General features: G+C 42.6%; 1 protein-coding gene across 5 annotated transcripts in view; it reads left to right on the forward strand.

The window, feature by feature from the left end:
• KCNAB1 (potassium voltage-gated channel subfamily A regulatory beta subunit 1) overlaps positions 1–15,051 on the forward strand; it is a 415,500-nt gene that overhangs the window by 386,484 nt on the left and 13,965 nt on the right. For all 5 annotated transcript variants that reach the window (XM_060099973.1, XM_060099977.1, XM_060099974.1 and 2 more), the window contains 3 exons: positions 8,803–8,888; positions 9,553–9,673; positions 10,994–11,088. In XM_060099973.1, coding sequence (XP_059955956.1) covers positions 8,803–8,888; positions 9,553–9,673; positions 10,994–11,088 — 302 coding nt within the window. The remainder of the gene's footprint in view (positions 1–8,802; positions 8,889–9,552; positions 9,674–10,993; positions 11,089–15,051) is intronic.

Here is a 15,051-nt window from a genome sequence, read left to right on the forward strand (position 1 = left end):
TTTTGGGTTGTCTGTGAACTTAGTGTTATTTTAGGCAGCCTCTCTGCTAATGGGTGGGGTTGTGTTCCTGTCTTGCTAGTTGTTTGGCATGGGGTGTCCAGCACTGGAGTTTGCTGGTCGTTGCGTGGAGCTGGGTCTTAGCATTGAGGTGGAGATCTCTGGGAGAGCTTTCGACAATTGATATTATGAGGGGCCGGGAGGTTTCTGTGGACCAATGTCCTGAACTCGGCTCTCCCACTGCAGAGGCTCAGGCCTGGCACCCAGCCGGAGCACCAAGACCCTATTAGCCACATGGCCAGGTACATGGGGAGTTTCTTGCCTTTTGGGAAGTCTGAGGTCTTCTGCCAGCATTCAGTAGGTGTTCTGTAGGAGTTGTTCCACATGTAGATGTATTTTTGATATATTTGTGGGGAGGAAGGTGATCTCCACATCTTACTCCTCCGCCATCTTGAAGGTCCTCTCTCCAAACTCCAGAATTGCACGCTCCAGAGGCCCTCCTTTCAACGTGCTGCCTCTCCGCTTCTGCCTAAATGACAAATCTTTATTTACTTTGCCACTCTGTTCTGACAGCATGTTACAATTGGAGTGGGTACTGAAGGGTGTAGCTGGACCCCCAAAATCCCAGCATTCCCTTCGGGACTCCACCAACATTGCGGCACCCATGTTGCAGTCCTTTACCTCAGGCAGGTGGTTTGGTGCCCCAGGTCCTTCAGGAGTCTTGCCCCTGCGGCTGCGTGAGGCCCACTCTCAAGAGGTGCAATTTTATGATCCATATTCTACGTTATTTCTTGGAGTGTCAGCAGGTAAGAAGCTGGAAAGACTTGATGTAGTGATAAGAGGATTACAGAGAAATAATGAGGATAGAGAAGTATTGAAAGATAAGAAAGCTATTCATTGCCTGAAGCAAGTCACTTGGCCATTCTTATCTAAATGCAAAGTGAACATTTGCTGTCTTGCCAGGATTAAAGAGCACATGTCTGGTGCAGGAAGAAATAATATTAAAAGTATACAGCATCATGTAGCCTCCCCCTCTGTAGTGGGGAGCTGAACAAGGAATGAGCAGAATCCCCAGAACAGCCTGTGTTTGACTGTTGGAAAAAAAAGCACAGCATTCAGATCCTTACTGCAGGGAGCTGTCCTTGTTTGCAAGTTCTGCAAATGGGATTTTTAGTTTCTGGAGTTTTATTCAGTTCGAGACAAGGTGAAAGATGGAGGGGGGAGGGTGGCATCACAGGGGAAGGTAGGAAAATGTCACAGAACTCAAACAAGTCCAAATAAATTGTCTCTCAACCCTCACCTCCACCCACTGATTCTTTTAAGGTAGGGATTGACCTAAAGACGGCCAAACCTTTTTTAACCAGTCCTACACAGGTGGCCTAGTACCTCACTTCGGAACTTAGGGGTACTTACCAACTACTACTTTTGTTCAGGACCTTTGGTCTTTAGGTAAAAGTGAGGCTAAAAATGTCCCACTTCAATAACCTTTTCTATATTTCAGAAAACGTTTCAGAATTCACATCTGGGCAATTTCAAAGTCTCAGTTCAAACTGTCGGGGTCAGGGAAAACCAGTGTGTCAGAGCAGAGAGGCTGAGGACCCTGTGCCCTTAGAGAGGGTGTTCTGGGAAGCTTCAGGGTGAGGACGGTGTATTGTCCTTGGAGACACACAGCTCTATTCTGGGGTGAGAATTTGGAACAAGGTTTAATTTCTCCAGATAGTAGAGGTTTTACTGACTTGGCTTGGTGTGTGTAATCCTTTCTAGTCTCTTGAATCTGGTCTGTTCTGATAGAGAATCATTTTGGCCCTCGCCCTGATCCAGAAAGCTTATTCCTAGCAAACTATCTTGTGAAGACCACTCTGTTTCTAAGCTTCAACAGGTCACACACAGACTCAAACCTATTTTTTGTTTCTTTTTTCAAAGAATCATCAGATTTGAGGTCTTTCTTCAAGGAAGCAAAAAGATAGCTCACATTTCCCAAGTCATTCATATACATCATGAACTATAAGTCATCGGCATATGAAATGCAAAGGGACAGATAGACCCACACACAAGGCATCGTACATTCACAAATACACAATGAGGTCAATTAAGTAAATGCCCTGTTATTTTTTTGTCCCCAACCCACCTTCTCCCACAGTGTACTATCAAAGCCTTCCAGGATGACCACTTCTAGCTTCAAAGCTAGAAGTGGCCTTACCGACTATCTGCTGAGAAGCTGCCCAAGTGACTACCTTTTTGAGTCTCAGGTTCCTCATCAATAAAATAAGGATTAAGATATTACCCACCTAAACAGTTATTATAAAGATTACCTATATGCTCAATTAATATCAGTCTGTTCATTTGTGTTGAAGAAACTGAGATTCAGCAAGGTTGAAGAACATGTCCAAGCTCATGACAGTGAAGGGACAAAAACCAGAGTCTCCCGTGTGCTCTGGAAGGCAAATGGAGCCAGGCTGTCTTCAGACAGTCGGCAAACCTTTAAGGGTAAACATGGCATGACTCCATTTATGGTTATGAGTTTCCATTCCAGTGAGAAAAGGTGGTCCTCTGTCTCCAGATAGAGGAGCACTGAGTGAGGATTCTCCACAGCCATGGTGGTAAATGACTGATGAATATCCAAGAGGAATCCTCTAAGCCACAAAAAGGCATGATTATAAACCACCACAAGCTTCTGAAGTTAAAGTAAATAAACAGCTGAAGTTAGATAAATAACAAACAGCTGGTCTGGAGTAAAAATTGTGCCCGTGTCTAGACCTGTTTTTATTAGTGTTTACGACTCCTCTGTTGAAACCAAGTCTCTGCATTCTACCAGTGCCCCAGCCTCCACATGGTCCCAGTAAAAAAGATCAACCATTTTTGGCCTTTAAAAGTGGAAATTGCGTTTAGTTAAACCTAACATTTGTGAATGAACCTATAACATGTTAGTGTTTTAAAGTGGTGCTTTGCTGTGTTAGGGAATCTTCTTTCTTTTTTCTTTTTTAAATTATGAAAGTATGATAACACATTTACAGGGGACTTGAAAAATATAGAACAAAGTTACATACAGTTCCACTACATATTACAATTATTATTTTGTATATTTACTCTCAGCATTTTGTAAGCATATCTGAAATATTTATAATTGTTAACAATATTCAAGCTTTTAATTATTCCTTAAAACAATGAACTCCTAGCCTGTTTCCTTATCTAGAGTAAGAGGAAACTACACTGAATTATCTCTAAGGTTTCTTTTGTTTTCATCATTTTGTGTCCGTATGGCCAGATTAACTTGAGTACATTTGATCTGATAAAAACACTAATTTCTGCATATTTGTGTCTTTAGTCCCTATGATTTATTGTTCATGCAGTAAAGCCACTTGCGTACAACTTTCAAAGTTCTAGGGAACATTTCACGTGAAAAAGACTTAATGTGAGCAGCCAATTTTTTGCATGAGGGCCAATTGAAAAAATAAACATGTCTATCAACAAATTTCTTTCACTCAAAATAAATAGTTTTATTAAGTCCTTTCACATAAAATACATATTTTTAAACACAGATGACCTATGTTACTGAAAAGAATATCAACTTTTTTTTTTTTTGGTAACTAAAATGTTAGAATCTGAGCTTATTGGAGAATAAACAACCAGGGCCACATCCTGCTTACTTGTTACTCAGTTTGTGTTACTCTTTCAGATTCACAAATTGGTCTACACATATCATCTCATGTCAAGCTTTGAAAGAATTACACAGGATCAATACAGACTCCCTTTACAGATGGGAAATTGGGATACTCAGAGAAACAAAGTTGACTTGCAGCTTTTATAGAGGCCAGCTTTCTGACAAGAGTCCAGGGAATAAGAGAGTGCTGCCTGTGGCCTGTGGGTTATATAATAATGATTTCAACCTGGAAAGGAGTGCACAGGAAGGATTTAACCAAGTTTTCCCATAGTTTAGAAGTGTTGCTCAATCACTGAGATTTGAGAGCTAACGAACGTAATACAAAGGCCCAGGCTCATTGAAGTAGACTAGAACTTGGACCTCTGCATTTTCTTCAAATTCCTCTAATTCATGCTAAAGTGTGTATGTGCTTGTGTGTGTGTGTACATGCATGCATGCATGTCACAGTGACTGTTTGCATATGTACTAAAGCAAATAAAGGTTAAAGTATAGCATGAATCACTAAGATTAGATGACAGAGCGGAAGAGGAAATATGGGAGGAAGTTGATACTCACTGACATGGCTTACTTGGGGATGGTATAAAGCAGTGGTTCTCAACCTTTAGTCTGTACTAAAATTGCTCGGAGAGCTGCTTAAAACAGAATGCTGGGCCCTACCCACGTCCAGAATTTGTAATTCAGTACATCTGGAGTAAGACCCTAGGATATGCATTTCTACCGGGTTCCAGGGGTTGCTGTGGTCCAGGGGCCACACTTTAGGACCAGCCGTGTAGACAAGCACAGCAAGCAGCCCTGAACCCTGGCTGCACACTGGAATCATCTGGGATGAGACTGATGCCCAGCCTCACCCCCAGAGATTCTGATATAATAGAACTTCCGTGGAGCCTGGATAGTGTAGTTTTCAAAGCTGCCCAGGTGTTTTAATGTGCAGTCAGGGTTGAGAACCACTGGTGCCAAGGCTTCCTGGAAAAGTGGGCGAGTCTGGGCTCCAGGAGCCACATTCAGTCCTGAGTTGCCGGATTTAATCAGTTTGTCTGCATGTCCTTTCCCAGGGGCAGGTGAAAGCAATGCACTTTTAGTGATTTTCTTAAGGGCCTTTTCCCCACTCAGTACTGAGGCTCTGACTAGGATGCTTTAAAAACGCATTTCCGTGATGTACAAGTAAAACAAGCATTTAGACTCAGTTGATCTTTTTTCTTAACAATGCTGCCCTCTAGTGTCCTTTTGGTAGAATTATGTTAAAAACCCACCTCAGCTCTCAGTAGTTATTTCCTGTTATGTTAGATAGCTAAAAACTTCGGGGATTTTTCTCTGACATTAAAAAAAAAAAAAAATGAAGTGGGAATTCCCTGGCTGTCCAGTGGTTAGGGCTTCGCGCTTCCACTGCAGGGGGCACAGGTTCAATCCCTGGTCGGGGAACTAAGACTCCGCATGCTTGTGTGGGACAAAAAAAAAAAAAAATGAATATGCATTAAATTCCGTTTTCCTTTGTGGCAATGTGGATCTCTAACTGTGGCCTCTACATTCTCTGCATTCCTCCCTGCATTCCACGCTGCAGCCTCCTCCTCCCAGACTCCTTTCTGCATCCCACCAGCCCTTTCCTGCAGAGTCAGTAGCCAAACAAATCACGGAGCAAAGAAATTAACCCTCAACTAAAGTACCTGGGGCATAAGGGCATCTTGCACAGGCTCTTCCACGCTCAGAGCTGTTCCTTCTCACCTTTTCCTCACTTCCCACCTCTTTTTCACTTGATTGATAGTTTATTGAGAATTGAATTCATCAAACAGGGGCTCCCCTGTCTTCCTATGATGAGTTCTCCAAACCTCCTGAGGTCCCACCATCTTGCCAGAAGTGTCCTTCCCACCCCCAGGAGTGTTGTTCTCCTCCATCTCCCTGCGTCAAGTCTCTCCCCCTCCATACTCCCCAGCCCTCTAGCCCACATCCTCAGTAACTCCCGTATCTAGATCACTCCCAGTGGCATACAGGCTTACTCTTACATCTTCCAATTTTACAATAAAACTCTCCTTTGACTCTAAGTACCCCTTCAGCTGCTGCCCTCTTTCTCTGCTCCATTCATTTCCTAACTTGAGTCTACCCAGGTTGTCTCTAACGCCTTCCCTTCCCCACGCCCATTCTACCACTGGCTCCAGCCTGGTCTTGGTCCCAACACACCACAGACACTGACAGCACTCTTTTCATGGTCTGCAGTGACCTCCCTGTCACACAGCCAAATCCTGTAGACGCTGTTTTGTGCCCTTCTGACTCGAATGCTCATGTGTTCCAGTTCTCGGGCACAGCTCCTTCTGCAAGCACTCCCTATTCTTGATTCTGAACTGTCCCCCCATCTGGCTTCCTTCCTGCCCCTCTGGCTGCAGTGACCTCTCCCCGACTCCTGCTCTGGCTCTTTTCTCTGGGCAGACTTCCCTTTTATAGTCTCATCCACTTCCATGGATTTAAATACAGTTAAAGACTGGTAATTAATAAATAGCTCGCTTCCAGCCCAGGTTGTTCACCGTGTCATTATCCAGTTATCTCCACTCGACATCTCCCCTCAGTCTCTCACAGTCATCTCCATTTTTGGCATGTCCAAGGGGAGACCCTGGCTCTTCCTCCCAAACCTGTTCCTCGCTCAGTGCCCTGCATCTTGGTGAATGGCCAGTTATCTGGGAGATTGTCTTGATTCCTCCTCGTCCTCACTTGCCACGTTCAGTCCATCTGAAAGTCTAGGGGATACTACACCCCAAACAGATTTTGATCCATTCATGCCTCTGTCTTTGCTACCACCTCCTGATTCCAAGCCCCCTCAATTCCTGCCTGGGGTACTGCAATACCTTCCTAAAGATCTTTCTGCTTCCTCCAGGCCCCCCGCACCCCCACAGCACGGTCAGATAGTGTTCTGAAATGTTCACTGCATCGTCATTTCCTTATCTAAAAATGTTAATGATTTCCCATCAAGCCCTGAATAACAGACAAATAACATGGTTTGCCCTCTGCCAATTTCATCTTGTAGCCCTGTCCTCCTTCCTGACTCAGCTTCCATGGCTTCCTGATTGCGGGAACTCACCAAGCTCTGTCCAGCCTCAGGGCCTTTGCACATGCTGCTCCAGTGGCCTAGAATCCTCCTCCACTGTTCTTCACCTGACTGGTCCCTATTTATTTTTTGTGCCTGAACATTACTCCTCAGGGAGACCTTCCTTGACCAACTAAAATCGGTCTTCCCTCTTATTCCCTATCTCAGCCCCCTATTGGTTTTCTTCATAACATGTCACATTTTGTAATTACCTACTTGTTTACATCTCCATGTTCCCCACTCAAGTCAAAACTCAAGGACCTTTGTATCTGTTTTACTCACAGATGAACCCAGTACCTGGCAAATATTAAGCTCTTAATACGTGTGTGTGAAACAAGGGAATGAAGGTACAGGAGGAGTACCACCTCCACTCCACCTTACCTGCTCTTGCCAAGGCCTCAGTAACTGCCGCATGGCCAAGCCACTGGCCAGTCCTGTGCTCATCTTACGTGATTACAGAATGGAGGCAGGGGAGGCTCTCGGGCTCATTTTATTCTGTTAACCTCCTCAGTGTTTACCAACGTGTTTGATTTGCCACAATATCCCCAACCCCCAGCATAGCAGACACCTCATAAATCCTGTTGACTGGATGAACATCTCAGCTCTGGATGAAACAGGATGTGAAAGGAAAGGGGACTAGCACAACGATGGAGATCTCCAAAGAGAGAATACTTTGGGGCAGAGATTTAAATAATGGCTTTAGACTTCCAGAAATTTTAGCACAGGTACTTATTTCCATTTGTATAATAAAAGGAAAGAAAAGGTTTCATATAACTTTTTGTATCTCATTTGCTTTATAAATCTTCATAGATTTAGTTGCTGAGTAATAAACTGATATTTAGGAGTCTTTCTCCAAGAAAGAAAAATATTTTCCTTATAAGCCAAGTTCTACCTCTGTTGGGACTCTGGTGAGTAAAAGCATTCCCATCTTCCAAACAAAGAAACCAAGGGCAATTTAAAATGGTTTACATAAGCCAAACAAGCAAGCAAGCTAAGACCCTAACCCTCGCTGTCTCATTCATCCTGTCCCTGATCAATTAAAGCAGTGCTTGCTGGTGAGAAATAAAAGAAGAACACATCTACTCAACTCGAGTTTGAGAAAGGATTTGAGTCTTCTGAAGGACACGTAACCTACCAGATATTAGTGGGGCAAGAAAAGCCCGTGGCCTGCAGCCCCTTGAAAATGTCAAATGACCTAGCATCCTGGGTATTTGGCTGACCTGCTTTGTAGAAGAAATCCAACCGTGTCTGTGACTTATCACTCAATTGAACTTGAGGTTCTCCATGCTCCCTGATTCTGCATCACATCGGCTGGTGCCAAGAAGATTAGCTCAGCTCCACCCCTCTGGGAAGGGGTTCATTCTCCTATTTAGGAAATATGATGTCAAGCTGAAAGAGGCTGATGAGCAAGCAGGGCGGGGCCACACGCAGGCACCGGTGAAATGCATGACATGGGTGTCTTAGAATGAACTGTGGTCCAAAGTGGTCAAGGACAGAGTATGCCAGTGTGGGCTGGGAGCCACTGTGGCTTTGGCTGTTTGTTCAGCATTTAATATGTTTATCTTTCTGCCAAACACATTGTTGTTGAGTCATCTCTATTAAACAGCCACCCTGAGTGAGTCTTAGCTCTGCAGATCCCACACACAGAGGCAGGCCTTCTATCCCCAATGACCCTCCATTCTACAAAGTCAAAACAAATGCTTTCTCTCACTTCTCACTTTAGTGAGCCCTTAAGGTCCCCACGTTCTGAAAGAGGTGAATCATGTGTTCTTTTATCCAGCCAGGAACCCTGAAGCAATAAAAGTAAAGGAAGGACTTAAAGTGATCATTCTGTTTTTAATATCATTTCATGTTGTTGCTGCAATCTGAAAATGGAACGTCAGTTTACCCAAAAGTACCAACCACCTCCAAACTATCAATATTTTATGTTAGACTATTATGTTATCACCAGTGTCAAAGTAATTATATTAATCCAACAAATAATTGCATTAAATATCTAAGCTTTGGGCAGGAAAAAAAAAGACTATATAACTTTGAAAGGTACATGTAATGCTAACTATTTGGCTTTCCATAGAAATCGTTCGAGCCATGACACATGTGATAAACCAAGGAATGGCAATGTACTGGGGAACCTCCCGCTGGAGTGCCATGGAGATCATGGTAATTTCATTTCTGTTTTTAAATGGCCATTGAGTACCTATTATTGTTTGTTAGATATCCTATGTAAGTTGTAAGATCTTTTGCAAACTTTCTTCACAGTCACAATGGCACTAGAATTCTATGATCAATTCCATCAGTAATAGAGATGGATATGGGGGGTGGATCTCTTCAGCTCAGAATACAATAGGGAGGGTGCAGGTATCTAACAGGAATTGTGCTTTAGCATGTTCTCTGGTAGTAAGAGAGTAAATTTCTCAGCTAACAAGACATATGAACACAATATTCCAGGGTTTTTTTTAATGTATTAAATAATGGTACTGTTCATAACATGCTAATTACAGATCATTTTTATGTTATATATTAGTTAAGTTTTATTTCTTTAGGAACCTAGAAATAGTCAAACTACGTTTTCTTTGTAATAGTCCATAATTCATACTTTGACTAATTTTCCCTGGACCTTACTCATTCCAAAACCTCTCAAAGAATAATAAGGATTTCCCGCATTGGTATTTCTTAGTGAAATTGATGGTCATAACTTTGCTTACTATTTGGCCATCTACATTTTTCTTGGTTTATATTGATTTCACCAAAATGAAATTTTTTCATGCATACAGCCTTATTTCTCATCAGCTATAAATTCAGTTGCACTTTTATTTCTCCCTAGGAAGCCTACTCTGTAGCAAGACAATTCAACATGATCCCACCAGTCTGTGAACAAGCTGAGTACCATCTTTTTCAGAGAGAGAAAGTGGAGGTTCAGCTACCAGAGCTCTACCATAAAATAGGTAATCTTCACAATCAAATTTGCTGATTATTTTTAACAACAGGATGATCAGTGATCCAGAAAAAGAAATGTTACTGAAATGCTTTCCTAAATGTTCCTAATTAACCTAGGGGTTGTCAGCACTATGCATTCCAGAGACTGGAAGAATCAAAAGTGCCTGTATGTAGCCTCCAGAGTATCACTCATGAAAGCCAAGCAGAGCTGTAAATTGTGACTGGTGTACAAGCTGTACTCAGTAGGTGTTCAAAAAATGCATATAGAATGAAGGGAAGAAACAATGAATAAAAGTATTTTTCATAGGGTAGTTGCTCTAGCCAAGAATGCATCTCTGAGTGGATTATGACTGCCTTTCCCCAAAATTATGGATTTATACATCTGTATCTCCTACTTTGCCTAGAACTGAGTCAGAATGGGAATTGAGGAACGGCTGACAAGCCAGGGACACATGTTTTTGTAGGTAGACATAATGACAGAGGGAAAAAATATATACACAACATGTACACGAGAATTTTGGACATCAGAAAAACTTATGTAAGCCACATTTTCAGGCGTACTTATTAAAGCAGCTTCCAGAGATAATTTTCTTCATAAGAAATGGGGGTTTACACAAGTGGGAAAATGCTGGGTAAGAAAAAAAGGATAAAAAAGTTCAACAGGGCTTCCCTGGTGGCGCAGTGGTTGAGACTCCGCCTGCCGATGCAGGAGACGTGGGTTCGTGCCCCGGTCCGGGAGGATCCCACACGCCGCGGAGCGGCTGGGCCCGTGAGCCATGGCCGCTGGGCCTGCGCGTCCGGAGCCTGTGCTCCGCAACGGGAGAGGCCACAACAGTGAGAGGCCCGTGTACCACAAAAACAAACAAACAAACAAACAAAAAAGTTCAACAACAGCAATAACAATGGTTGTTATTGCTATCACTGCGTGTTTACTGTGCAGGGGGCATTGTGCTCCTGCTTTGCACCAGGCATTATTAAGGCACTGAGTGAACAAGCGAAGAGCTGGATTTCTGTGCAAGGAAAAGTGTTTCTTTTTACACTGAGTGTAAAAAGAAACATAAATTTTGGTCATCCGAAAACTATGGATAAGCCACATTTTCAGGCTTGATTATGTGGCCTGTTCCCCATAACCAACAGTGCACGTTTGATAGGTTTATAAAAATGAAGCACGATTTGTAGACGCCTAAACTGTAATAGAAAGATTTATGCTGATATTAGCTCATGTATCTGGCCAGTTTTCCCCACAACTAACCAAGTCCTTTCTAAACACCCCAGCACTTTTGATCCCAGTTTGCAGAAGTAACTTTTTAAGGTTTTTTCTTCTGTAGGCGTTGGAGCAATGACATGGTCTCCACTGGCCTGTGGCATCATCTCAGGAAAATATGGAAATGGGGTGCCTGAAAGTTCCAGGGCTTCACTGAAGGTATTTTCCTCCACCTCTAGGAAAGAGTCTGGGGATAGGAGCAAGGGGAAAAAGGAGATCGAACAGAACAGTTCTGCAGCAGCCTGTGGCTCCCTAGCTCAGGCCGAGTGTGGCCTTGGGCTGGCCGGTGTTCTCTGGCCAGCTCCCCAAGCCCTCTGGAGGTCTCTACTTCTGGTCAGGCATCAGTGCAGAAAGTTCTCCTCCTCTGGGGATCGGGGGAGATGCCCAATGACCTGGTTGGATTTGTAGACTCGAATTCTTACACTTATTCTTATATTCAAGGAGGCATTTCATTCCTCCTTCGAAACTTAGGAAACGTAAAATCCCTTTTCTATATAAGAGGATCTAATTTTACTTTTCTTGACAAAACAAAACTTAAGCCACAGAGGTTTAATCCACATGTGGCAAACCGGTTGTAGTTGAATAGGTTTGAGGTCGGTTGACGTTTTTTAATATGTGAGGATGGGGAGTAAGGAGGGAGGGTTTGGGAAGCAGTTACAGAGCCAAGCCTCTGTCACGGGGGCTCAGGGCCGGCATTTGCAGAGATCAACTTCGGCTGCTCAGTCTTGCAGCTTAATTTCTTCTCTGAAGCATAAAGATATTGAAGATCATTGACATAAAGTTACCTCCATTCAGAAGATCTTGATGATTAATTTACTGGAGAGTACTCCAAAATCTCTCCTTGTTAATAACAACATGTCTGTTTTTAAAAACTTGAGAGAATGTGTAATAACATTAGAATCACAAATTACTCTGTAATATCTAGGGAGAGAGCATAGGCATTTTCAAAATTCACACATGCCAAAAGCCCCAAAGAGGAAGCAGAAGTCTGACACAGCCTCTTGTCTCCATCAGCACAAAGTCAGCACAAGGACAACTCAAGTTAAGCCCAAACCAGCAACCCTTTAATCAGTGTGGCTGGAACCCCACCGTGTGCTTCCCTAATCAGGACCTTCTCCAGACTCTAGGTCTATCACTTTTCTCTCTGCTGTACCAGTTGACCTATTAGCTTGTTTGTTCTCTAAGATAATACAACATAAATATTTCCTAAAACATGGTGACATGGTCCTGCTTCTAGTTTTGCATTATTACAGTAATTATCCTAGAATATTATATAGGGTCTTGTTTCTGAAAAATGGAAGGTTTTGAATAAGTCAGCAAAGAAAAATGAAAAGCATCTTAGGAAAGAAAGGATAAAAGGTGGATGGCAAGAAAAGAGTGAAGAAAGAAAAGCATTGAAAATTGTGATTTTGCTGAGCACCTACTATGTGCCAAGCACCGGGCTAAGTGTTTTTATTCATCTCCTTTTTTCCTTGCAAAGATAAATGGATACAGATGGCTTTTAGTCAGTTGTAGCCAAGCATGTTGTCTTACATTCTTTCAGAGACTTTCTGAAAAACTCAAAGTGCTTCCATATATACCAGGTGTTTGTTCCAGACTATCCTTATAAGAGGGTAAACCTTTTCCAGATGCAGAAACTGAGCACAAAGAGATTAGATACAATCCAAACACATAAACTCATAATAGAAAAAGTTAATAGTAGAACCCAGGGTTCCTGGCTCTCAGTGCATCTCCCTAAAGGCATTTTTGTTTCCCTTCAAACTCAGGTTTTTAAAGGAGGAAGAAGTAGCTACTACACTGTATTTGGAGTATATGATTGGCTGATCTCCATCACTGTTTGAGAAAAGCTTACAAACAGCTGAAAAGCTTTTAAAAATGCACAACGAAAGGAGGAAAGAAAAAGAGATGCAAAATATTTGAAGGTGACTAAGCCCAAGAGCAACCCCAAAAATATTTCTGTTGTTGACTTTTCAGCATCTATTGAAACATCCTTAGCAATAAATAAGGACTCTCAACAGGTGAAAGGCAGCCAGTCACAAAGCGCGCTTCTTTAGAGCTCCGCAGACGCTCAAGGCTTCTTAATTCATCAGTCCAAGTGCTTTCTGGACTAATATATGTACACTTAGAAAAGCCACTTGAGTAGAGTAACTAAAGCAAAAAATACTACTACTACTAATTATATACATATATATATATATGTGTGTGTATATATATATATATATATATATTTCAACCTTAAGATTGAATGAGAATTCTAATAGTAAAAACATTTAGGGCTTCCCTCGTGGCGCAGTGGTTGAGAGTCCGCCTGCCGATGCAGGGGACACAGGTTCGTGCCCCGGTCCGGGAAGATCCCACATGCTGCAGGGCGGCTAGGCCCGTGAGCCATGGCCGCTAAGCCTAAGCATCCGGAGCCTGTGCTCCGCGACGGGAGAGGCCACAACAGTGAGAGGTCCGCCTACCACAAAAAAAAAAAAAAAAAAAAAATTAAAAAAAAATAAAGACCTAGGCAAATAGATAAATGAGATGGCAACTTTCACCTTCCCCCAAAATAGAATAAATGGTTGGTATTTCACACTGGCTGTTTTAAGTTACACCAATAAAATAAGGATGCTAATATTTTGTTTCTACTATAAATATTGAACTAGATTTGAAGGATAAACTAACTGAGTGTGAAAAAATACCTATCTTTTAGAAAGTAGTACTGCCCAGGGGGTTTTCTGGGAGGCTGCATCTGGCCCACCACTGTTACAAAGACTTCTAAATCAGTGTCATCAGCACTGACTCACCGCTGAGCTAAACACCACTACTTCTTCATGTCTATCGGACATCTCCATGTGGCTGTCCCATGGGCATCTGTCCTGCCTAATGGAATCTGTCCTCACTCCCCAGAATCTACTCTTCCTTCTCATTTAACAATGCCTCCACCCATCCATCTGGTCATCCCAGTCAGAAGCCAAGGCATTATCTCAGCTGCCTCTTCTCCTCCCTGTCTTATCCATCAGGGCACCAACTCCTCCAGTCCACATCCTGACGCTCTGTGGTCCATTCCTTGTACCACCCTTGTTCAGATCTTCATCATTGCTTACTTGGTTTGTTGCATTAACCTCCCATCTGGACTCTCTGATTCCCCCCCTGCCTTTTTCAGCTACCCACCAATTTTCTATTATCTATCTCAACTATGTGACCAATTATCTTTCTAAAAGATTAATCTGACTATATCATAACCCTGCTTAAAATCCTTTAATGACTTCCCAATCACTGATTATAGGACAAAACCTAAAACCCACAGAAAAAGCATTGAAGGAAATACTCTTGAACCCGTTTTTCATTCTTGTCTCTCCCCAAATCATATTACTTCATTTTTCACCCAAATGCACTGTACTCTTTTTTGCCTCCCAAAAATGCCCTTCTTTACATCCTGCTGTGGAAGCTCTCCTCATCTCTAAAGACGAATCTTGGTTGTCTTCACTCTGTGAAACCTGTCCTCACTTTATAAAAACTCAGTTATTGGTACTTTCTTCTATCATTCCATAAACACTTCTTACAGAGTCTTAGAATCCTCTGGCTGTAAGCAATAGAATACAGTTCAACCTAATTTAATCAAAGAAGGGAACACATAGACAGACACTCCCTGGGAAGGGTGGAGTGGGATGGCCTCAGGGGTGACTCCATCCATAGATTTGCACATCGTCAGGACTCTCCATCTCCTCTATTTCTCCCTGCGTGTGAGTGTCATTTTCTTCTACTACAAGTGGGTCTTCTCCACGAGGCCAGGAGCAGGAATGCTGGTGACTGCAGGCTTACATCCTTAAAGTCATATAACCTGAGAGAAAAGAGACTTTTTCTTTATCAGCTTCAGTCCAGAGAAGACTGGCCAAGCTTGGGTCATGTGCCAACCTGATAAACCAATGACAGTGGCCCAAAGGATAAGGTGCTGTGACCAGCTCACGTCATGCACCTACGGTGATCTATTTCCCATAAAGAGGCAGTACAAACAAGGCTTCTAAGGAAATCATTGAGGGGGCAATCCAACTCAAAACACTTCTCAAGTTACCAGACAATGATTTGTGAGTACCTATAGGACAGAAACTGAAACTCACCTTAACTCATCACAGAGCC

Source organism: Mesoplodon densirostris, chromosome 5, assembly GCF_025265405.1.
Source record: "Mesoplodon densirostris isolate mMesDen1 chromosome 5, mMesDen1 primary haplotype, whole genome shotgun sequence".
NCBI lineage: Eukaryota > Metazoa > Chordata > Mammalia > Artiodactyla > Ziphiidae > Mesoplodon > Mesoplodon densirostris.